Source organism: Triturus cristatus, chromosome 2_2, assembly GCF_964204655.1.
Source record: "Triturus cristatus chromosome 2_2, aTriCri1.1, whole genome shotgun sequence".
Classification (NCBI taxonomy): domain Eukaryota; kingdom Metazoa; phylum Chordata; class Amphibia; order Caudata; family Salamandridae; genus Triturus; species Triturus cristatus.
In genome coordinates, this window is record NC_140582.1 from 314,705,243 (window position 1) to 314,730,503 (window position 25,261).

General features: G+C 46.2%; 1 protein-coding gene across 1 annotated transcript in view; it reads left to right on the top strand.

Moving 5' to 3' along the window:
* Positions 1 to 24,421, top strand: part of PLA2G12A (phospholipase A2 group XIIA) — a 101,102-nt gene extending 76,681 nt beyond the window's left edge. The window contains exon 4 of the mRNA XM_085641369.1: positions 17,424 to 24,421. Within this exon, the coding sequence (XP_085497495.1) occupies positions 17,424 to 17,542 (119 nt within the window). The 3' untranslated portion in view covers positions 17,543 to 24,421. The remainder of the gene's footprint in view (positions 1 to 17,423) is intronic.
* The last annotated feature ends 840 nt before the right edge of the window (positions 24,422 to 25,261 follow it).

A 25,261-nucleotide genomic window follows, 5' to 3' on the forward strand; every position in this document is an offset into this window, starting at 1 on the left:
AGATCGCTTCACAATTTGGATGGGTAGGAAATAATAGTGGGAAAGAACCAACGTTACTTATAAATGTAAACACGAGCAGATTTCAAGAGGGCATCAGAGTACATCTCATTAATAGTAAGACATATACCAAACTGGGAGAAAAACATACATTACTTAACAGTGCATACCAGGCGAGGCTGGGATTAACAGGTGAACACCAAACTAATAAACAATCCAGGGACAGTGATTAAGGAGTGGAGCCATGGCTTTTAAAGGCAAGAACTTGTTCATTAGGATTAATTTTACTTCCTTCTTTAAAGAAGCCGTAGAAGAGATCCGGTGGAAGAGAGTTCCAGATCTTTGGAGCAGAGCCTGAGAAAGCTCTGTGGCTCGTTTTCTTTTTGTGGAAAATCTGTGGTTTCAGAAACAGTGAACTTGCACTTTGTGACGATCTACCCATTCCAGATAATTCAAGCTTTTGAGCCAGATAAAATGGGGTCTTAAAATGGTGGGCTTTGTGAGTCAAACAGGCAATCTTTAGCTGTATTCTTGCTTCATAAGGCAACCAGTTTAGAGATTTTAGTACTGGAGATATGTGAGCGTTTCTTTTTGTACCAGTAATCGATCTAGCTGCGGCGTTCAAGGAGGCTGTTAGTGGGGCCAAGGTATATTTAGGAAAGCCACAGAGCATCGCACTTCCGTAGTCTAGCCTACACAGTACGAGCGCTTGAACCACCTGCTTGAAGTCCTCTTGTCAGAGGAATGGTTTGAGATTCCTTAGTATACTCATCTGGTGTTTAGCGCTTTTGCTTATATGATTCTGCATATTCAAGTGCATGTCCAGTGTGATTCCGAGGAATTTAGTTGATTTAGTAATGTGGTGGGAGCAGTTGAAGGCCATGAGATGCTTCAACCAGAGGTCTATCTTGGGGGTGTGATCAGGAGGCGAGATGAGAAGGAATTCCGTTTTTGAGGTGTTGAGCAAGAGGTGATTCTAAATTAGCCAGTTTTGAGTATTCATCAGGGTAGAGTTGAGTGAAGTGAGGTCTACAGGGGAGGTGATTTTCAGATAGAGTTGAATGTCATCCGCATGCATATGAAAAAGAATGTTTGCGGAATTTAGTGCATTTGCTAATGGTTCCAAGAATAAATTGAATAGGAAGGGTGATAAGGCAGACCCTTGTGGAGCCCCCGTGGATACTGCAGCGGACTGGGATAGGGAATGATTCACCTAGACTCTTTGAGATTTGTTGTGGAGGAAGGAAGTAAACCATTGCAATACCGGTCCTGAAAGGCCCATCTGTTCTATAATGGATAAGAGGTTGTCATGATTGACAGTGTCAAACGCGGAAGAAAGGTTAAGGAGAATCAGGAGGCAGGATTCTTTTTGGTGTAGCATTTTTAAAATGTCATCCAAAATGTGAGTGAGAGAAGATTCTGTGCTATGACCTCTCCAAAATCCAGACTGATGTTGATCCATAAGTTGGATATTCTCTGTGTACGCAGAGTTGCGATAGTACACATTTTTCTAGTAGTTTAGCCAGTGTGAGGATGTTGGAAGTAGGACGGAAATTATTAAGATCAGGTATGTCTGCATTCGATTTTTTTAGGATAGCGGACACCTGACCAGCTTTTAAGCAGTCGGGGATCATGCCTTGTGACAGTGAAGCGTTGACAATCTTTGTCCAAAGGGGGATGATGGCGTCTCTGATTTCTTTGAAGTTGGGCGGAGGTAGTGGGTCGCTGAAGTGGTTAGATGGGTTGATCATAAGGAGAATGTTGTAAATGTCTCTTTCGCTGAAAGGAGTAAAGGTATTCCAGGTGGCATTGTTCTTGGTGGTAAGTCTAAAGGGGTTGGCAAAAGGAGAAGCAATCCCATAGGATGGAAGAAGAGCCCTTTTAGAATCCAGGTCACTACTGATGATTTTTTCTCAACGAAGAAGGCAGCCAAATCATCGCATCGTGGACGGTCGTCACCGGGGTCAGGGCGGTAGGGTACTTTGACCGGTTGTTGTTTATCAATTTCAAAAAGCTTCCTCCGGTATGCTGGGTTTCCGATGATTCGTCATCGCAGAGCTGGCCCTTCAGCACTTCACGGTTTCAGTTTGGTTCAGTGCCTTCAATAGAAAAAGAGAAGTGCCAAACTGATTAGGGATGGTCTTGAGGGTGTGGAAGGGGGCTGCCACTGGTGGGGTAGGGGGGCGTGGCTGGTAGGCTCATTCCTTAAAACGTTCCTGGCTTCACTTGTCCGTCTGAAAGGTCCCTGAGCACATCGTCGTCCCCTGCAGGTAGTAACTTCCTTGAGAGGAAACGTGTACTCCCTGAAAACATTATTTACTGAAGAGTTTAGCCCTGAAATGAATGGTTGTTTCTCCATTTGAGTTTCGTGAACCCTTGCTCCTAAGATTGTTAAAAGCATCGAAACTCCCCTGCTATTCACTAACAGAACAAGTGAAGGAAGAAAGACTATTTCGATGCGGTAGCGCTGCTTTTTCCTCAAGTACTGCAGTGCCAGTCAGACCTTAGCACCGCCAGAAACTGCTACTGCCTAACAAGACGTGGGTTTTCATGAAATCCCATGAAGGGCTGTGGCGTAGTCCCAAACGCTGCTATTTTATCTAGGTTCTAATTGGACTGGACTGGACTAAACGCCTCTGCTCATGAGCCACAAAGACTTCTACACACACTGCCCAAAGAGCAGGGGCCAAAGTGAGGGAGAAATTAGTTCTTAGTTCCACTCCCAATACAGATAAGATCTCTCGATAAATGCAGGGACGTTATAGGAAAGGCCGACAGGCTTAGTAGGTGCATCCGACTCCAGTTTCTACTCTCAGTACACCATAAGCTTCCCCCGCGAGATCTAGTGTAAGCCACAAGATGGCGCTGTCCCCCTATGTTCGGGATGGAAGCAGTTTAAGACTGCAGAGTTACTGCTGCTGCATGCAGGGAAGGCATTCTCTTATCACAATCGTGTTCGGTGACAGTTCTTTTACTTCAGTTGTGTCCATGAAAACGCACGCAAGTTCGAGGCTGAGTATTTCTTTAACTTTTTCTAATCGATCAACTAGTAAAATGAGTTATTCTGTCGAGTAGTTTTGGAAAGTCCCTGCCACTCCCCACTGACAGATGAAGAGAATAGCTTTATGAGGCCAGGGTTAACACCCGGCAAAAAAGCAGTTGCCCACAGTTTCCCTTTGATTTTTAAAAGGACGAATGACTCAAAATAAATGAGGATGCCCACCTAGGTTTAGCATCGTGATGAGTCGCTTTCGTAGAGCCCAGCTGGACAACTCTTCCTGTTGTGGAGTGGTATGGGGAGTGGACTGGTGATGGCTGCCCCTGCAGAAAACATTTCTGCTAGATGTGCTTGCTTTTCTCAATGCAGTGTGAATCCCCCCATCCCATCTCATAGACAAAAGTGGGTACGGTTAAAGGATGGGTAGGGCTGACTCAGCCTTTAATCCTTCCTAGGCTACAAGAAATAAGGAAATGCACCTAAAAGAATGGGAAAGCGATCTCGAAGGAGCAATACCACCAATCAATCAATAAATAACATTGACTCCTTAGAGTTGCTTAGTGTCGCTTAGGCAGTTTGGAAGAGTCACATAAGAGGCAATAATTCTGTTGGTATCAGTGGGCACTGAGGAGTGGTTACAGGGCAGTTTGATTTGTGTGGATAAGGGCAGAGGACACGCACCATTTCCTCGATTGTTGTTTATTTGTCCACCATCTAGTCGCTTCCTCGTTTATCATCTCGTCGTTGTGTAGGTAAGCTCCTTTTTTATTACTGTTTGTCACTGCTCATTGTTTGTACATTTACCTTTTCTGTGCCCTTTTTACAAGTTTATTAATTCCTTTATTTTAAACGATGATATATTCACCAAACCTTAAACTTCTTTACCCTTTAACTGTTCAACCCTAAACCCTTTACCCTAACTCCTTACCCTAACCTTATCCTAAAAAATATTCTTTTTCACTGTATTACTTACATTGAAATAACAAACGATAACATGGTCTGCAAATACAGTATAGTAATCCATTAATCCATGAATAAATGCCCACAAGGAAATGTCCTAATAATGAAATGGATGCAACCAGGTGACACGGCGACTAAGCACCAGGGTGAGGGTGGCTGAGGAGCGAATACCGGGGCAATCGAGGGCTACAGACAGGGCAGTTGTATTTACTTACCTTGGACTTCTTTACCCTCTTAATTTAGAGTTTTCTCACAAATGAAAATGGAAATCTGGGCTAACACCTTGTAATTCAGGAACAAATTGGAGGTGGGGGTATGGTACGGCTTTCAGATGCACTGCAATTAGAGAAAACATCCTAACCGAAAGATATGCTGCAAAACAAGCGGAGGAAAATCAGTATTTAAGTCGGAAGGGACTGGGGCAGGCTCGGGGTAGTGACCTAACTGCAAGTGAAAAGCCAGACCACAAGACGAAAGGGGATTATTGTTTCAGGATTGATGGCCGAAATCTAGACTCGTCCACCAGTGTGACTGATATTATTTCCCAGAAGCCCCATGAGCTGCTTTGTGAATGGTTTAAGGGGTGGGGAAGAGTTGATGAAATATCTGTCAAAGCAGGTTCATCATGCATTAGGGAAACTACTGTAATAAATGTGGGTTCTGCAATTGTTTCTTAGGCCCAAATACTAGATATGCCTGGCCTTTTGGTAGTTTCCTCTGAGCACACGAAGGGCATTTTAACGATTTTTGTACAGGACTGTAGTTGTTTAAATGGTGGTCCCGCACAGAAGCTACGTTTTTAGGAATGGTGTCAAATAGGCCGACCTAGCTTTGGTGGCCTATATGATGTCATTTTTTTTATGGCGAGAAAGCAAAAGACACACAATTGATGGACGGAATGCAGAAGAAATCAAAACATTCACCCCCAGTCAAGAGATCTGGGTTAAATCCATCATTCTTTTGCTCACCATGCCACCCCAGTTTAGACCTGGCTATATGCAAATCAGTCTTGACCCTGTGCCTCATTGGAACAGTCCAGCCTGAACTGCCAAGCCAGGTCCTCCCTGGACCGGAAACAAGCATCCTAGGACCGGTTTCGGGGTTTCACCCCTCTTCAGCCAGGATAGCTTGATTCCAGTAGCACAGTGAGCCCAGGACTCACGTCTGAGCATACCTGGCACACTTAGGGCGAGAAAGCAAAAGACACACAATTGATGGACGGAATGCAGAAGAAATCAAAACATTCACCCCCAGTCAAGAGATCTGGGTTAAATCCATCATTCTTTTGCTCACCATGCCACCCCAGTTTAGACCTGGCTATATGCAAATCAGTCTTGACCCTGTGCCTCATGGGGCTGGACTGTTGAGGCACAGGGTCAAGACTGATTTGCATATGGCCAGGTCTAACTGGGGTGGCATGGTGAGCAAAAGAATGATGGATTTAACCCAGATCTCTTGACTGGGCTTGAATGTTTTGATTTGTTCTGCATTCCGTCCATCAACTGTGTGTATTTTGCCATTTTTTTTTATGGCATCAAGGTTCCATATGGGTATTCCTGATGGCAATGCCACCAGGAATGGCTATCCTCCACCCCATCAGTGGGTCACAGAACGCAGAGAAGGGCAGATAACATGTCTGCATTTTTTTTGCACAGAAGTCATATTCGCGCCATTCTTTTACCTTGGGATATCCTCGTCAACGAATTCAAAGCCTATTGAGAAAGGTAAGCAGATCGCCATTTATCTGTCTGTCATAGCCTGTCTTCACCAATAGGGTATGCTGGAAAGCTGTCAGATGTTTTCTCTAAGGTCAAGCTGGTTGTATCTGCAGGTGAGCTCTGAGGTTTACCAGTTTGAGTTTGAGTTTAAAATTACTTGTAGAGCGCACGTCTACCAGCGGTTTCTTGGCGCTATAGTTAACAAAGACCTGGGCTAGAAGACTGGGGAAGCTGCTGGCGTATTATTCAAAGGACTTCATGAACAGGAAGGTCTTGAGGTGTTTACGGAATTGCGGGTACAGGGTGATAGAGCGAAGTTCAAGGAGAAAGGAGTTCCAGAGGGTCGGGGCAAGGGTGGCAAATTTTGAACCTCCCCACTTCTTTCTCCGATAGCGTGGGATGGAGAGGAGGGACTGGGAGGACGAGTGTAGTTCCCTGGTGGGAACGTATGGAATGATCTCGGAAGAGATGAACGCCGGTGTCAGGCCAAGTCGGGCCAAGAAGGTGATGGAAGCGAGCTTGAATTGGACCCTAGCTCGCACCGGGAGCCAATGTAAAGATTTCAGAAGAGGGGTAGAGTGGTGAAATTTAGGGCGTTTGAAGGCCAGGCGGGCCGCCTGGTTTTGTATCTGCTGTAGGCGTCGCAGGCTATATGCGGGGATGCCGGCATATAGGGCGTTGCCGTAATCCAGGCGGTACACCACCATGGCCAGGATGATGAGCTTAAGGGCGGGGAAAGTGAAGAAACGGGACACCCTGCGTATAGTGCGCAGTGAGAGGAAAGAAGAAGATACCACAGAGCTAACCTGGGAGTGAAGGGTGAGTTGAGAATTGATTTTTATGCCTAGTGTTTTGACAGAGGAAGAGGGTACAGGAGAGGGGCCAAGGGAGGGGGGCCAGAAAAGAGGAGACCAGGGGCTGGATGAACCACCCGTCAATACCAGCTCGGTCTTGTCGGGATTGAGTTTGAGGTGATTGTGGTTCATCCAGTCCCTGATATGGAGCATGACAGATTGAAAGTTTAGAACAGAAGAGGGGGAAGAGGATAGATTGAAAACAAGCTGGAGGTCATCCGCATAATTGAATACGGCGACCTCCATCTGTTGGAGGGAAAAAATAAGAGGGGCGACATACAGATTGAACAAAAGGGGGGAAAGGGAAGAGCCTTGGGGAACCCCGCACTGAACTTTCCGGACGTCCGCTGTGAAGTCACCCAGGCGGACAGCCTGGGTGCGGTCCCTCAGGAAGGAGGAGAGCCAGACCAGAGCGGTCCCCCCGATCCCCGCCGCCTTGACACGGGATAGCAAGATGGTGTGATCCACCGTATCAAAGGCGGCTGAGAGATCGAGGAGCACTAGGGCCTGGCGCTGATTGGTATCCATACCCTCCCTGAGGTTGTCCAGGACCGAGATGACAACGGACTCCGTGGAGTGTGCGGGGCGGAAGCCAGCCTGGCGGGGGGCAAGTGCTCCATGCATCTCTACAAAGGAGCTCAGAGCGCAGGTGACATGGCGCTCGAGCACCTTAGCCAAAAATGGCAAGAGGGAGATGGGGCGGAAATTGGCAGGGACAGAAGGGTCTGCCCCAGGTTTTTTCAGAATAGGCACAATAACCGCGGCCTTCAAGGGGTTTGGAACTACACCTTGAGCAAGAGAGCTGTTGAGGAGATGAAGGGGGGGGTCTGGGCAGGTAACAAAGATATGGCGGAGAATGTGGGCAGGACAGGGGTCAAGCGGAGAACCAGATTTGACCAGGGGAACTAGGGAGGTCAGAGATTCCCTAGTGATGGGGGGAAGGGTGGTGAGTTCACCCTTGGGAGGGGGACATTGGGGGTCAACAAAGGAGGGAGAAGGGGGAGGGATGTTGGCCTTAATGGTAGCAATTTTATGAATAAAGTAGTTATTGAGGGAGTGGCAGAGTTCTTCGGACGGGGCAGGCTTAAGAGTGGTTCTGTCCGAGAACGCCAGGTTGTGGACGATCGTGAATATCTCCTTAGACTGGTTTTCCGCGGCTAGGATTTTGGAGGAAAAATATGATGTTTTGGCCTCCAGGATGTCTTTTTTATACTGGGTAAGGATGGTGGTATACTCCAGTTTTAGAGTGGGGCAATAGTTTCTCCTCCATGCCCGCTCCGCGCGGCGTACTTTTAGTTTGGTGGCCTTAAGCTCTTCATTGAACCACCGATTGGCGTCCTTCTCACGCTTGGAGGAGATGCGCTTGAGCGGGGCGACGGAATCGCGGCCAAAGGAGAGCCACTGGTCTATGGCCTTAACCTGGGAGAGAGTGGAAAGGCTCTGCAGGGAAGGGAGGGAGGAGGTAAGAAGGGAGGAGAGATTTTCCGGATTGACTCGGCCCCATGATCGGACCCAGGTGTTTTTAGGGCGGGGGGGCTTAGCTGGGGGGTGAATAGGAAGGGAGAATGAAATCAGGTGGTGGTCAGACCAGGAGCAGGGCGAGATGGAGAGAGATTCCACAGGGCAGTTCAGGGACCAGATCTGGTCAAGCGTATGACCTTTGATGTGGGTGGGGGAGTGAACATAGGATGTGAAGTTGAGGGATTGGAGGGTATCGGAAAATTCCTTAGAGGACGGACATTCAGCAGGGTCAGAGGGCCAGAAATTGAAGTCGCCAAGAAGCAGAATGGAGGAATTGTTGACTGTAATAGTGGCCAAAACATCCAAGAAGTCAGGGAAAAACTGTAGAGGGGTTTGAGGAGGACGGTAAGTGAGAAAACAGGTCAGAGGGGGAGAGGTGGAAGTGGTGCGAATCACCAGATATTCGGTGGTCGCAATATCAGGCAGGGATAGAATTTGAAAGGGAAGATCGGCACGTGCGATGACCGCTACACCACCCCCTGCTCTGCCAGTAGGGCGGTCAGCCCTAAGGGCATAGTAAGTGGCCGGTAAGGTGGATAATAGGGCGGGGAGGGAGTCATCGCAGAACCAGGTCTCTGTTACCAGGGGATGTATGAAGGCCTGCTGCTGCCACTTAGGGTCTGCATGGTGGAACAGTCTCCCCAAGCACCCATGTCAGTTAACGAGGAGTAAATGGCAGTGACCAGGAGGTGTCTGATTGGCTATAAGCTAACTAAGTCTGTGAGAGTCTAGTGGGGTGTCTGAGGAAGACATCGGGCGGTGATTTGGCCATGAGGGGTTGTGTGAAGGCGGGCCAAAGACTTGTTGAACTATTTAATGTCCAAATAGGGTGACTGATGCCTTAGCTTGTGTGAGAGCATGCTGAGTATCTCCAAAGACTGTCCTTCTTGTCTGAGGGTTGGGTGGAGATGGTTGTGTGTTGGTTGTATATTGGTCGGAGTTGTTTTAATGCAGTTCAGAGTTCTTCTAGGTTATTTATGAGGGTCTCTGACGGCCTGCTAGGGGGCGTATTATGGCATGCTAAGGGTCTCTGATGGTCCTGTTTGTTTGTTAAAGGACAGTGGAAAATGTCTGTAATGACCTGGACGAGGTGGTGACTCTTTCTCTGATAGACAACAGATGGTGTCAAGGGGAGCCAGGATGATCCATGCATGTAGGCTCTCCAAGGATGATTATGGACCAATTATGGGGTTTTGGGGTATCCTTGAGAGCAAATGTGCTGAACAGAACAAAACTAGGGCATTTATATCTTTCACGCCCGTGCCCTCCACTCCAGCAGTGCTGGAAACACCCCAGTCTTCAGCGGTGTAAAAACATGCCATACGGTCTTATTTCTTAAATATGCATTTATTAATACTCTGATCCTTCCCCACAATATTACTGACGCTGTCAACCCCACTTTTGTAAAAACAAAAAACAAAAGGTAGCAACCACCAAAGCCTTCCTCCTATCGCAAATTTCCATGCCTACAACGATTGTAAGGCTAGTATCTGTTCTGATCGGCAACCTTAAGCTATTCCCAATAGCCCCCTTGGATATTCTGCAGCGAAGAAATCATTCAGCTAAAGCAGGTTTTCTCCTGCATGTTCCACATGTTAATGAAAAGTCCATGCCCGTACTCCTTCTTTTCTCTGTGATTTTCATTGTCATCGAGTATCTAGAGATTTGCTAAATTATGTTTCTTCCGTAAATCTAAGACAAATTTCGCATACAAGAGTTGCAAGTTCTGAAAAATTGTGTAAAGTTTTCTGAATAATATTGATGGCTATGAATGTAAATAAAGTGTGAAGCATTTTAAGGTGAGTAGCGCCCTCCCGTGGTTATAAGCTAGAACTACAGGTGGGTTAGACGTTATGAATTAGCTTTAAACGCCTATTGAAAACTTCCACTGCACTGGAGATTTCACCTCACGGACGGTTACCTTTTAATTTCTGCACAGTTTGCCTTTGTGATTCAATTGATGGATCTGATACTGCTCAATAAATATTCCATTGTCAAAGCAAGTTGGTCTCGCCTTATGGACCTAATTGCTTTGCGAATGCAGTCTGCATCGGCAAAAAATAAGCACAAAAAGCATGAGGCCTGATTTGTGTTTTTGCTTGTATGCTAGATTTCTTGGTTTTGCTAATATTTGTTAGAAAGGTATTGACATTTTAATTAAGAGATGCACGGGCTTCCATAGTATTACATTTTATTTGGCAATATATAATCAGAACAATAAATAACCACATTGCCAACAGTATATGTGAAAGGATATGTTTTTCTTTCGTGGGGGTCTGTGTTGCCAGCTACTTCCACACACTTATTACAGTGCTGTCATCCACCCACTGTCCCCCCAATCACACAGAGGGCCCTATTTCAATGTCAGTCGGAAAGCCTCCAACCTGCGGTCATAGGCTTTCCGACCGACATCTATGGTTTCACTTCCTACCGGTGACTGCCTAATTACAACGTAGGCGCTCGAAAGTGAAACTGGTCGGATTACGATGTCGGTTTGCCACAAGCTCTCCATGCCGGGCTTTCCGACATGGAAAGCCTTTGGAAAGTGACATTGAGGGTCCCTAGCAGGGCTCCCTTCTCTCAGCGGCCTCCGGTTAGGGGCTGAGAGCCCCTCTGTTAATCCCTGCACCTTGTGGCAGACACCTTGAGGTGGCTGCCATGCAGTGCAGGGTTTAACAGAATCTCCCAATTCTCTATGTGAGCTTGTGCTACGGTTTACGGCCATAGCACAAGCTTCCATAGAGAAATGGGAGTATGTGACAGCACCATGTGCGGTCACATTTTAATTGTGCTGTCGGGAACGCCGACCGGAGGTCGGTTGGTCCCGAGACGGTATTGGTCGGAGGCAACTCAGAGGGTTTTCTTTTACACATCTGACATAATGCGTTTCTCTTACAGAATAACTTAGTAATTCACACATGAACCTCTCTCTGTTCCACCCTTACAGTTAAAACCTCTCAGACTGCAGCAACCGAGCAATCCTCCACATAAAACAAGGACACTGATACAGGCCTCCACAGCACACAAAACAAGCAGACCATGGCCAGAAGCAATGCAAGCTTCTCTCGTACAGAAGTGTCACAGGCAGCAGCTCAGACAGCCTCCCTCACAAAGTGGGTAAAACATTCCCTTTTGTAAAACCTATAACATGGGAAGCAGCTGTCAAGCCTCCCTCAAACCATTAGGTGAAGCATGGGAAGCAGTTGGGCACAACCTCCATGGCCATCAGGTGTACCCACATCTTAAAGTGTTATACCTTCAGCCAATCCAGGCTTTCTAGCTATTATTCTGCATTGTGTCAAGATTCTTTAAGGGTCGATCAGTTGCTGTTCCTGCTTTAATTACCTGCCATTGGCTGCAAACAGAACTCCCTTCCTTCCAGGTCGGTTATGCTACATTCCTACATTAAGGTATTTTATCTAATAAAGCGCACCCCTTTTATCACTCGTCGTCTTCAGTGAGGCAGCCTTTGAAAGTGCATCTCAGGAAGAAGAGGGAAGAATGCTGAACATGTGGGAAATTATGACAACAAAAATCATTCGAAACCTGCAGGTCACAAGAGCACAAGTGTGAATAGATTTAATCTGCTGTAAAGCAGCTTGCGAGGCCTGCAAGGGAAACAGCATTAGAAATATTACATGTTCAAGTTTAAATAAGTTGTAAATGTAAAACTGTAGTTCCTTCAACGCATGTTGCAGCTTCTTACAGAGAATGAAGATCACACACATCAATAAACATTCTGTAAGCATGCAAACATAAATATGTGCATACGAATGTGTACACTCACTCGACTTTAAGACACTCGCATATATATGTATTCACAGGAGTACATGTACAGTCAGGCACATGGATAAAGACATATACATACACATACAAAATGCACGCAAAGGAGACATGTCAGACAGCGCTATACAGTTAAGAATGCGAAGTGAATTAAATCAGTAATGGGATGTGCGCAGTAAATCAAAGGGATTTGCACACGGAGTGGACTTTGCATTTTGAGTAAATGATAATCAATTGACTGCGAGAAGGACTCTTGTGCCCAGCGGTATCATGGGTGACAATTGAGAATCGAGTCTGTCGTGACTTGTATCCTGATACTTGTATTGTGCATGCCATTGTTGGTTATGCGACCCCCAGCAGTTTAATATATCCTCCCTGTTCTTTCAACTGTCGTGTTTCATTTTGGATTGGCGCGCCATAGAAATCATGTTATTTGCAATGACTACTGCATTAAGTGCTGTTGTGAAAAAATGATGTCCTTTTGGTAAAAATTATTTACCCTTTGGGGTGAATGTGTTTGCATTGACAAGCCAATCAATTATTGAGTTATGGGAAGAGGGGTCACAGCCTGGTTCAATGGCTTTTGATCTACATAAATGTAAATTGGCAAGTCTCTGTGATGGGTGCATGTGGGTGAACACTTATTTTGGGTCTCAATCAATCCGACATTTGTAGAGGGCACTATTCACCTGCGGGGGTCTCAAGGCGCTAACGGGGTGGGAGCTGCTACTGCTCGAACAGCCAGGTCTTGAGAAGTCTCCTGAAGGTCAGCAGGTCCTGGGTCTGGCGCAGGTGGATGGAGAGGGTGTGCCATGTATTGGCGGTGAGGTGGGAGAAGGATCTGCCGCCAGTGGTCATTCGGTGGATGCGTGGAACGGGGGCGAGGTCAGCAGAGCAAAGCTGGCAGTTGGGGGTGTAGAAGGGGAGTCATTTGTTGAGGTATTCTGGTCCGGCGTCGGGGAGTGCTTTGTGAGTGTGGGTGAGGAGCTTGAAGGTGATACTCTTGTTGACGGGGAGCAAGTGCAGGTCCCTCAGGTGGGCAGTGATGTGGCTGTGACGGGGGATGTCGAGGATGAGGCGTGCGGAGGCGCTCTGTATGTGTTGAAGTCTTTTCTGGAGTTTGGCCATGAATTCCGCATAGAGGGCGTTGCCGTAGTCCAGCCTGCTGGTGACTAGGGCCTGGGTGACCGCCCTTCTGGTTCCGGTGGGGATTCATCTGTAGATTTTGCGAAGCATGCGGAGGGTGTTGAAGCAGGAGGAGGAGACGGCGTTGACTTGTTGGGTCAGTGACCGTGCTGAGTCCAGGATGAACCCCAGGTTGCGTGCATGGTCGGTGGGTGTCGGCGCAGCTCCCAGCGAGGCTGCCACCAGGAGTCGTCCCAGGCGGAGGGGGTGGAGCCGAGGATGAGGAACTCCGTCTTGTCAGAGTTTAGTTTCAGGTGAATATTCTTCATACATTCGGCGACGGCCTTCATTCCTTCATGAAAGTTGGTTTTGGCAGTGGCGGGGTCCTTAGTGAGGGAGAGGATCAGCTGAGTGTCGGCGAATGAGACGATGTTGAGGTTGTGTTATCAGACGATGTTGGCGAGTGGTGTCATGTAGATGATGAGGGTCCGGCTGAGGGATGATCCTTGGGGTACGCCGCAGGTGATCTTGGTGGCTTTGGATTGGAATGGAGGGAGGCGGACTCTTTGGGTTCTGTCAGTGAGGAAGGAGGTGATCCTGTTCAGGGCGTTGTCACGGATTCCTGCGTTGTGGAGGTGTGTGCGTAGGGTGTGGTGGCAGACTGTGTCGAAGGTGGCCGTGAGGTCTAGGAGGATGAGGGCCGCGGTTTCACCGTTGTCCAGCAAGGTCCTGATGTCGTCGTGGCGGTGATGAGGGCGGATTCGGTGCTGTGGTTGCTGCAGAATCTGGATTGGGACGAGTCCAGGGTGTTGGTCTCTTCGAGGAAGCGGGTCAGTTGTCTGTTGACAATCTTCTTGATGACTTTCTCTGGGAACGGGAGCAGGGAGATGGTCCGGAAGTTCTTGAGGTCCTTTGGGTCTGCCTTGGGATTCTTGAGTAGGGCGTTGATCTCGGCGTGTTTCCAGCTCTCCGGGAAGGTGGCGGTCTTGACGGATCTGTTGAAGATCTTCCAGAGTTTGGGTGCGATGATGCAGCTCGCTTTGTTGAAGATGTGGTGAGGGCAGGGGTCTGACGGTGAGCCGGAGTGGATGGTGTTCATGGTTTTGATGGTGTCTTCGTCGTTGACATGGTTCCAGGAGAGCAGGAGGCTGGTGTGGCTGGGGGGCGGTGGGTCTGCGGTGTCAGCGGCTGACGGGGGGGGATGGGGGGGTCTGAGTGTTGAAGCTGTCGTGGATGTCTATGATCTTGCGGTGGAAGAAGGTGGCTAGAGAGTCGCAGCAGTCCTGTGACGGCGGGGTGTCGCTGGAGCTGGGGTTGACAAGTTCATTCACGATGTTGAAGAGCTCTTTGCTGTTGTGTGCGTTGTTGTCGATGTGTTCCTTGAAGGAGGTCCTTTTGGCAGTTCGAATGAGTTGGTGGTGCCTGCAGCTGGCGTTCTTGAGGGCTTCATAGTTGTCCGGTGTCTGTTCGTGGCGCAACTTCTTCTCAAGTCTTCGGCAGGTCTGCTTTAATGCCTGGAGATCGATTGTGAACCAGATGGCCCTTCTGTCGGTGTGTCTGTTTGAGGGTTTCTTGATTGGGGCGAGGGTGTTGGCGCAGTCGACGATCCACTGCCTGAGGTTGCGGGCGGCTGTGTCGGTGTGGTCAGTTGGTGGGCCTCAGGCGAGGGTGGTGATTAGCTGGTTTTCCGTGACCTTGTTGCAGCTGCGGTGGGGCATTCGTTGCGGGTGGTTGTGTGCGGTGTTTTTCTTGAAGGAGAAGTGGATGCAGTGGTGGTCGGTCCAGTGGAGTTCGGTGGTGTTGCTGAAGGTGACGTAATTGCTGGCGGAAAAGATGGGGTCGATCGTGTGTTCAGCGGAGTGTGTGGGTGTCGTGGCGAGCTGTTTGAGTCCGAGGTTGGCGAGGTTGTCAAGCAGGGTGGTGGAGTTGCTGTCGTTGGGTGTTCTCGAGGTGGAAGTTCAGGTCTCCGAAGAGAATGTAGTCTGTGGAGGCCAGGGCATGCGAACTGACAATGTCGGTGATGGAGTCGCTGAACTGTGGCCGGGGCCCGGGGGTCTGTAGCCGAGGGTTCCTCTGAGGGTGGTGTTGGGATCGATGTGGATCTGTAAGTGCAGGTGTTCGGTGGAGCTGAGTGGGTCTTCGGTGCTGGTCAATAGTCTGAGGGTGTTCTTGTGGGCGATGCGATTCCTCCTCCCAGTTTGTTCGTGCGGTCCCTGCGGGTGATCTTGTAGCCATCCGGGATGGCTATGGCAACATCGGGTGCCGATGAGGTGTTTATCCAGGTCTCCTTCAGGAAGGCGACGTCCACCGAGGATGAGTCGAGCAGCTCCCAGAGTTCGACGGCGTGCCTGTGGACGGAGCAGGTGTTGAGTAGTATGCATCTGAGATGGTTGAGGCCTGCCCTGTTGGGAGGGGCAGGTTGTGCTGGTGTACGCTGGCTGGTGAAGCTGCAGTTTTGGCAGGTGAAGGGTCCGTGGATGTGCTTCGGGGTGGCCTGGAAGCAGGTAGATGAACGGCCGGTGTTGAGTGCGTGAAGGAGGTTGGCGTCGTAGTGGTGACGGGTGTTGTGGCGCCCGTGGGGGCCTGGAGGTCTGGTGCTGGGCGCGGTCCAGGTGCAGACGGGCTTGCCTTTGGTGCGCCTTCGGCGCGCCAGCAGCGCAGCCACATAGCGGCTGCCATAAGAAGGGGAGGTTGGAGGGAGGAGCAGCTGGGAGCAATTGGGTGAGCGAGGGGGGCGGGGCCACAGGGGACGCAGCGGCGGGAGAAGAGAAGGCTGAAACGCTAGGAAGGGCTACAGGGAAAAACGGGCAGAAAACGAAATACAAAATGGGGAACAGTAGCAGAAAACCAGACTACAACAGTGTTATACAACAGCAGTAACAGAATGCAACATTGTAATGCAACAGCACAGACAGAATACAATACAATAGTAGACAAGTCAAGCAGGCAAAAGGAACATAGCGAGCAGACAGATAGATACGGCTCACCACTGGGCCACCAAGGATGAGGCGCAGGCGGGAGCCTGCGGGTGGAGGAGGGCCCCGAACTCGCAGCAGCAGCTGGTTTGAATAACGCGTTCTTTTTTTGGACGGTATTTCTACTCTGATCATGAATTTTAATAATCATGTGATCTCGAAATTCTTGCCCCCTATGAGACATTGTATCATTTACGGTAAGAGCTTAATAGGTATGTTGTGGGATCTATTATATTTTTTGTGATCTATCATTATATGTTTGTATCGACTAGTCATTTGCATTTGTTGAGGTTTGATTCTAAAGATCCGACACTTGTTTTTGGAGAAGGCGTTGTAGGAATATAAATGCACATATATATACATATATATTGTACACACACATGCAAACAAGTAAACAAACTCATACAAGTATACCTGTACACACATACATACATTCACACACAAACTCATCCATGCACTTGAGTGCTATACATAAATACAATGACAATGTTTTGTCACTGCGGACTGTGACCTACAATGCAAATCTGCACCATCTCATGGGAAATAAAGAAGTTTCTTCTCCTTTTAGATCTGGCGCTAGCCAAGACCTTATGATTCCACTATTGGGGCTTTCAGCCAGCTCTATTCACTCATTGGCCTGTTATAATGTCCTTCACATTTTTCCAATGCCCACTGCAGCATACAGTATAGGCAGTGGATCAGCTCACTTAAGTCTCTTTCACATGGGACTGCAGAGAAAACTGACAACAAATCTCCAAAAGTTGCACAATTTGAATTGTCACACTACGCCTCTTAGAACACCGTGTTGGCTACCAGAGGCAAAAGGTTTCCTCAAAACTCTTAACGCTTGTTCAAAAAGCTATGTACTTAAAAGTTTATGAATAGAGGTGTTCCCAGTAAAAATCTGTGTTCTCGCAATGCTGGTTGTTTCAAGTCTAAGGCTTTGGTAGTAGAAAGAGCTTTCTCTGTTCAAGAGCATTGTGATTTCCAGCCTCCCACTTCTGTCCACATTGTTTTTGTTTTTTTGTTTTATATAGCGCAAACTTGACCCGAAGTTATCAGAGCGCTTTACACGAGCACCAGTTGCATTACAGACCGACACATTCTTTTTTTGTTAGGCATGGGGAGTTTAAGTGATATGCCCAGAATCACAGAATGTTGAGCGTTCCTGCCGAGACTCGAACGGTTCTCCAACTTGGAGATCGACTGCTCTAGCCGTTAGGCCATATCCTCTCCGCTATTGTGGGTCTTCATTCTATCTCGGTTTTATTCTTTTGGTATCTGTTTTGCGATTTCCATACCTCTTTCGAAGCCTAAAGCGCTTTTCAAATCTTGAATGCATCTACAATACCCTGTGACAATAAGTATTAAAATATCCCTGAAAAAACAAATGTATAAATAAATTGTGCGCCTTCGAGGGATGTATCCTCGAGCCAGGGATTGTTTGAGAGAGCACTAAACTCACCTGATCTCTGTTTTTTGTGTCTTTCAGCTTGTGAATCGACAGTGGCTCTGCTCTTCAGTGCGGTTATTCATTTAGGATGTAAACCCTATCTGGAAAGTCAACGGTCTGCATGTATGTGTCGATATGAAGAAAAAATTGACCTCTAGGAAAAGAAACTGAAGGCAGTACAAATGAACTATGGTTTTTATGAAGCAAAAACATTCCTTTTGTGAACAGTTTGTTACAGATTTTTAGTGTATTTTTCTGCGTATTGCAATCATAGAATTCGATTTCAAAGAGAAACTATTATATATTGTCTAGGCACTTAAGTCACTCTACTTTGTAAGTTATTTTGTATTAGAGAACTCACTTAAATATTCTATTTTAAAGAAAATCAATAATTGTTTAATGTCAGGAAACATATGTTAATAACTTGTTTTGTCTAAATGGTTCTCGCGCTTAGAAGTATAGGGCCATTTTAAATGAGGGGTACTTTATAGTCTAACGAGTGCTTATACCTTTTTGGATTACTGTCGTTTTTGTAGTTCAACACGTTAGTTGTCAAGATTCCGTAAGTTTTCCTCTTGATTATAATAGAGCGATCAAAATACTGTGAATGCATACTAGAAAAATGAACAGCCGTGTTTTTACTATTCAATCAGAGCATCCTACACCAAACAAAATACTGGTGTTGGAGAAACAGCACCCTGCGCAAAGGGGGGAAATATAAAATTTCCTAGGATCGTTTACACACCACGCCTGAGCCTTAGTGCCTTCTTCCGAGAGAGGATTCCCTTAGAAAAATAAAGTACAAAACACTGGCATGCACTTGTACATTTCGCTAGGCTATAGCAACTTTTTTGCACATGTAAACCTCCCCTGAATAGAGTCCTATTTTTGCAGATATAAAATCTCAGTAAGGAATACTCGCTCTTCGATTCAAAGTCATTTTTTTGAAAGATGGTCTTTTCTCTGAAGCAGCATCATTGCCGGCATTAACATGTTAAAAATTGCGTTGATAGGCAGAGGTTGCAATTCTAGACATTTTCGAGCTTTATTTGTTTGAGCTAACCTAGTTGAGAGTTAGCAACGCTGGTAATGCTGGGGTTCCTCTTTGTGAAGTGTTGAAAAAACTACTACTGCTCCTTTCTATTAACTGCAAGCACAACGTTTTCTGTCGTGCTGCGTTCTATTGTGCCCCTCATTTCCTCTACTTGTGAAGAAGGACCTTGGAAGTCTACTTGCTCCTCAGTTAAGTTCTGGTGCTACTCCTGCTATCTTTCCTACTCCTCTGGTCTCTGCCCCTTTTCAACATGGTACTCGCAGAAATGATGCCAGTGTGGGTTTCTCTCCATTTCAGCACCTTGGCTGCACTTGCCTCTGTCCATGCAGCAGATGTATTATTTTAAAAGAAGTCCCATCACAGGTGATGGGGCTTCTTTTAAAATAATAATGCTTCATTGAGCGCGCCTCCATCTATAATATGGGCAATGCCTTGGCTCTGAGCACTTGGGATTCCATTGCTTTATTTGTGGCTAATCTTCAGCCGAACACACAAAAGGCGATGGGCAGGATGCTTGCAAATAGTCTAAACCACTGGCAATTGCGCCGGGTAGCATTGCAAACCATGGTTTTGCACCCATTGTGCCATTCTAGATTTTTCATTTGATCAACAGTCAAAGTTTAATGCCAATGACGGAACAAGCTGATCATGTTCAGCCTCTTACCATTGGAGTTAAACAGACAGGCAGCATCACCAGATGTTGGCCTCTCTGTAAACCTAGAGGGTAGGAAAAAAAGTTATTTGAAATCAGACCAGAGACAGCCTTTGATTCCCTAGCCACATTGTTTCCCCAGTGGGTGCATTATAGGAGTCCAAGAGCAAAGCTGAACTCGTATAAGGTACAGATGTTGAGTTGAGTGAGAGACATTTGAGAATGACTCAGAAGGCATTTGAGCTGCCATTACTAGTATTGTGCAGTTTCGATGCGCTCTTTCACTGCAGACTGAGAAGGAGTCTTCAAGCAGCCACATCAGTCCAGACAGGGGATTTCTATGCATCTTTGTACTGGCATGCTTTGACTTCCAAAATGCCCTTTAAGTCATAGATGCCTTTGTGTCCAATGACAAAGTTGCACCTTGTGCAGAACATTGGCCTGCAAAATTCTCTGTGTGCTAGACTCGTGGAGCTACACCCTCTCCCATCAGGGTACCCATTTTTAGGTCTTGCCTAGGCAGCGCGCATACGCTGCTCTAGGAGATGACCTTTTGAAATCGGTCTGCTCCTTTTCAAGCACACTCGTGCTTGTGCTGGCATCCACCTTGCGGGAGCGAGCAGCAGCGCACACGTGCTAAGTGAAAACATATGGCTCGCGCGCCGCTGCTGCTCGCTCCCACAAGGCGGATGCCAGCACAAGCACGAGTGTGCTGGCACAACAGGCAGATCTCACAACCTCCACCATGGGTGACAGGGTAACAGCATCCGGTGCCGAGCCCCAACAGCAGCTGAACCGCACAGGACTGCTAGAGCTGCCCATGCTGAAGCCCGGCACTGCCCTTCCCACACGCTCCCTTCATAATCTTCTACAACCCTTCTGAACCGCTCGGCCATCCTGCCTCCGCCCACGTGAGGACAGCTCTTTATTTGTGTTTTACTGGCTCCATGTTTTTTTTGCTATTTCGGATGGCTTGTTTCCGTGCCGGGGCCGTGCTTGTCAGGCCCCAATTAGCCTTCTTCTGTGCTCTGTGAACAGAGAGGTATTTACGCATCCTCTTCCCAGAAGACATAACCTATCAATTGATGACTCCTTTTACTTCAAATAGACCAATCCGTGTATCTGTGAGCGGCCTCTCTGAGTTTTGATATGCATAGCAATCACGCGCGCACACAAACCTATCTTGGCATAACTTTTGTACTGTGCATATATTGTCCTTGTTTTGTTGCCATATTGACATGCATTTGTTTTTATCTAGCTGTATGTTTATGTATGTAAGGAAAAGTTCATTGTGCAGAACGTCTTCTTTATTATCCGTATACAGATGTATATTTGTTTTCATGGCTGTGATCTCACCGCTGATCACACACACTCACTCCCACGACCCAACCCTCCCTGGGGGACACACCCAGTGGCTCGGAGGTAGCTTCAAGCTTGGATCCTGTGGTACAAACACAACCAGGCATGCACTGCGTTTTTTTTGTTCTCTTTTTAAAAAATATTTCTCACATTGTGAAAACGCTTTTCTCACCCTTAATATCTTTGGCCTGGCAACTGGCAACAGGACTGGCGCAGAGCACAAATGGCTGGCGACTGACTCCTCACAGCCGTACCAGCCTATCAGTGGCATGGCCTGAAAGGGAGGCTCCAGGTACTTCCATAGGGCAACACGCCAAAGCCTGCGTCATGGTCTGGCTCAGAGGTCACCCATTGGCTACACAGGGTTTGAAGAGATTAATTCAAGCACTTTGTGTTGTCGTAATTCATAAACCCATTATTCGGCTCCATGCAGGCCCTCTGCCTGTCTCCAGGGCCTCGTTATCCTGAGAGGGCCTAATGGGCTTGTAGGCATGCTTTGAACAGGTATAGAAGGAAACACTGCACTCTGCATGAAAGGGCTCTGGGGATGCCACCAGGAAGGGGTGGGAGGCCCACTTAAGGGCATTTGGTACCAACCATATTCCTCTGTTTCTTTGACTGTCATTTCTTTCAGAGAACGTCTCATGGGTTGCAACAGACCCTTGACGTACTATTATTTATTTAAAGTGATATACCATTTTGAATGTTATCTGTAGATGACTTCAGAGCCCTAAAGGTATAACAAATGTACAGTTCGATTAAAGAGGTGAGGAGGAGGTGGAGTCCAACCAGATAGGTTGAGTGCCTGTGCTCAGGTTTTCAGGTGCTTCCTGAATAGCTTGTTTGAGGTAGGGGTTTTAGGTACCATTATAAAAAGGAAGAGCCAGGTGTGTTTTACCGCCACAACCTACCAAACAGATCTACTTACCTCAGCTTCCCCTAGTCCCTGCATGAGTTTCCACTGTCGATGCAGTGCTGAGGTTCATTGTGTCCATCACTTCTGGAGCAGTTCTGAACATCAGTGAGACTGCACACTCAGAAATGGGGCTCCACCATAATATGAGCTTACATGTTTACCATATTTTTCATTAATGGACCTGCTGAATATTTAAAACCAGATGTTACTGCCTGGGGTTGGGGGTTGTTAGAATATGTGTTACAGTATACAGGACACTCTAAAAAACAATTTACAGATAGATGTGAAAAAAAGCTCTTTAATAACATAACTAAGATCATAAACACTAGGACTCTTTTACCTGAGGCAAAATAAACAATATATGTGTGTGTAATCTGATGACGAGCTTCACATGAGACTCCCATCTACTGTTTAATTTGTTTAAAAACATAAGTGCCAGGCCCCTCGTTATGAGGCCGTTTCTGCTCGCACTGCTCATACCCCTTGCCAGTACTGCCAACGACAATACAAACACAACTACTAACTATCACACTCCTACAAGTGTGACAATTCCAGGCCCCCAAACATATCGGAGTGCACAGCACTTCTCCCCTGCTCTGACCAGCCCCACCCCACCCTGCCCCGCCACTAACTGCAATAGGGAAAATATAATTATATTGACAATAAGTTATTATCATTTCCCTTTCCTATATATTAATTTATCTCCCTTTCGCACTGCCCCTGTCACCCTTTCTTTTCTTCTTTCTCTGCTCCTCTGTTTCTCCTTCCACTCTTCCGCTCACCATTTCTCCTTGTCTCTTTGATGCTCTTTTTTTTATCTCTGTATCTAGTCTTCTGCCGTCTCTCTTTCTGTCTAGCCATCACCAAGGCACTTATCCTCTATTTCTTTTCATCCCTCCTGTGGTCACTCTCTTCGTAACATGCACTATCTGTTCCCCCTCTCTGTTTCACTCCTTCTCTCGCTTCCTTTATCTCTCGCTCAAGCACACACACACACAATTTCTTTCCAAATATCTCTGGCTAAACACTTATAAGGTCCCAAAGGCGAGACCTATTGGCTATGCCAATGCTTTGTGTCAGAAATTCTCTCTACTTCCCACTTGACATGTAGAGCAAGCGACATGTTTTGGCTCTTGCTTGAAGACGTGCCTAAATGTTTTCGTTTTCATTTTCAAGTTCTTTTACATTTTACTAAGTTGTGTTGTTTTAAGAGTGACAATGCTCTTTAACTCTTGATTTCATTCTACAACATTCTACATCTTGATGAGGAATAAAAGGGACTGCGAGTGCCTCGTTTCAGCACTGGTCTGCTAATTTCTGTTGCGTCAAGCCTCTCTGGTAGGCTTTATGTTTTCAAGAGTGAATGAGGGTAAAAACTTTGGAATAGATCTAGCGGGGAGCCAAGTAGTAGGTCATGGTCCACCACACTGGATTCATCTGCCATGTGTTTCCTTGGAAGACTTGGCTCTGTTGTTTTAGGATGAAGTCCACTTACGCTTACAGAGGGGATGTCAGTTAAGAAAGGAGGCCTTTATATCAGTCATCCAAACATCCACTCTAATATTTTAGCAGCTGTAGGTCCAATAAGCAGCTTTACCTACCTTTGAATGCTGCTGTGACCGAATAGCTTCAGAGGTGAGGGGCTCATCAGTATTGGTGGTAGTTGATAGTACTTGAATGTAATACTTATTTCCTATGTAGTGCTCTCCACTGCCTTTTTGACCGCCTGTATGCACTATAAATAATAGGTGATATTCTAAAGTAATGTGACAGTACTTCATTCACTGACTTTGGAAGGCTGAATTGGCATTTCCAAGATTCGAATTGGTAGATTTCAGCAGTTAATGTTTAACCCACTGAGCCATTTTGCAATACCTGTAGTCTGCAAAGCCTCACTTTATGCATCATGTCTTATTTGTTATTGATTTTTAAATTATATATTTATTAAGAAAGCCTCTCTACCACAAATCCCATTCATGGTGGGTCATTAGCAGGCAAACAATTGCATACAGAGTTGGTCAGACGGATTGGTGATGAATGGAGCAATTCATTGATTGTATGTTGCACCTACAAATACAAATAACAGCACACTGCTCATTATTTTAATGCACATATTTACAATTGAAGGCACAGAGAGATAAGGTTATTTGCTCAGAATCAGAGAATTATTTTTCAAGTGCTGAACTCAGGACTGTTGCCCAGGTCCACATCCTACCCACCAGAGCCCATCTTCAAAGGTACACGATGTTTCACTATGACATTATGTTAGGCCGAAGACCACAGGTCAGCTGTGGTGTTTCACGTTTACAAACAGGTCATGTTCCTGGATTCATTCTTCTAACATGAATAGGTTTGCTGTGCATCCTCCTATACCTGGCCTGGGGATGACTCCTGAAATACTGAAGAGTTATTTCTTGATGCATCTCAATGAACATTTTTAACAAGAGAAGCTTTCAAGAATGCATTTGAGGTCCATCTTGATCCTGGCATGGTATATAATGACTTTGAGATGGTTACTTCCAAATATGGCGCGTACTTGGATCTATTCAGCTTTCTTGGTGCATAAATCTGCCTTTCCTGTCTTTTTATTATCCTTGGGTGCAAACTATGACTGAAGAGGTTATACTCGCTTCTGCAGTGCATTCTATTATTTCAACCATGCGTTTTCTGCTGAAATACCACTACGCTTCACTTACCCTTTTGGTGTGTTAAGAAAATGCATGTTTGCCCCTCTCCATCTCTTTTCTTAAACCACATCACAGACTTCTTTTAACTCGAAATCAAAGATTAACAGAATAGATTGTTGTACATGGTTGAACCACTGCCATGTTTTAGCTTTACAGTGGTCATTCACAGCTTGGGATAGGATAGATAGGATTAATTTCACATCTTTGTTTCCACAATAATACAACCCCAGTCAGAAAGCATTTTGAAAATGTGTATGTTGGAGTACTTCTCTGGCCAGAAAAAATAGAAATAGGTCTGCATTGTTGTACTGCCGCAATAAAATAAAATGGATATGTATAATAATTAAAAAAATGTCTGCACTTCTGTAACTGCCTCGTGTTTTTATGTATCAAACAATAATGTACAGACTATTTGATTGATGAATTGGTTTCACAAGTATGCTTGTTTCAGTGTAGCTCACCACACCTTTATAACATTTAAAACACATTGATTTGTAGCTAGAGTAGACAGAAATCGACGATACATTAGAAATGTGAATGAATGAGATCCATACACATTTCATGGATGATGTACACAATTTACCTGGCAGTAAATATGAGAAGCATTTACTTACATTGTAATAGCATATCTACAAGATTTAGAATTGGCATATCTTTTGCAGTTGAAAGCACCATTTGCACTTCCATGCAACAAGAGTTGCTGAATTTTCTTTACTATGACTGGCAAATGTCAGTGTATAAGGAAGGCTGCTTGAGAAAACTGTGGAAGTGCTCTCAGTGTATAATAACAAGCCCAGTGAGAGATACATTAACTGAAAACTGGATTGGAATGCAAATTATCACAAGGATTCATGGTTAATGGTTTGCTTGAACAGATTTTAGTTTTGTTTATGGCACTAAGACAACCTATGCTATGCCCTCAAAATGTATACAAACTGTACGGAAAAATCTGCTGTCCCTTGTGGATTGATGTTATGCAGTTTTGTAGAGTGCACTATCACCCTGAAGGGTATCCTGGCACTGAGCAGTTGTGAGTTTAGGCACATCTACGGCATAGTGGACTACTGAAAAAGCCAGGTCTCCAGATTCATCATCTTCATCTTTTTGCGGAATTCAAGAAGTGTGGAGGAGTCTCTTGTGTATAGCAGCAAGTCATTTCACACTTTGGGAGGAATGTAGGAGAATGTTTGACTGCTGGATTTGGTTTTC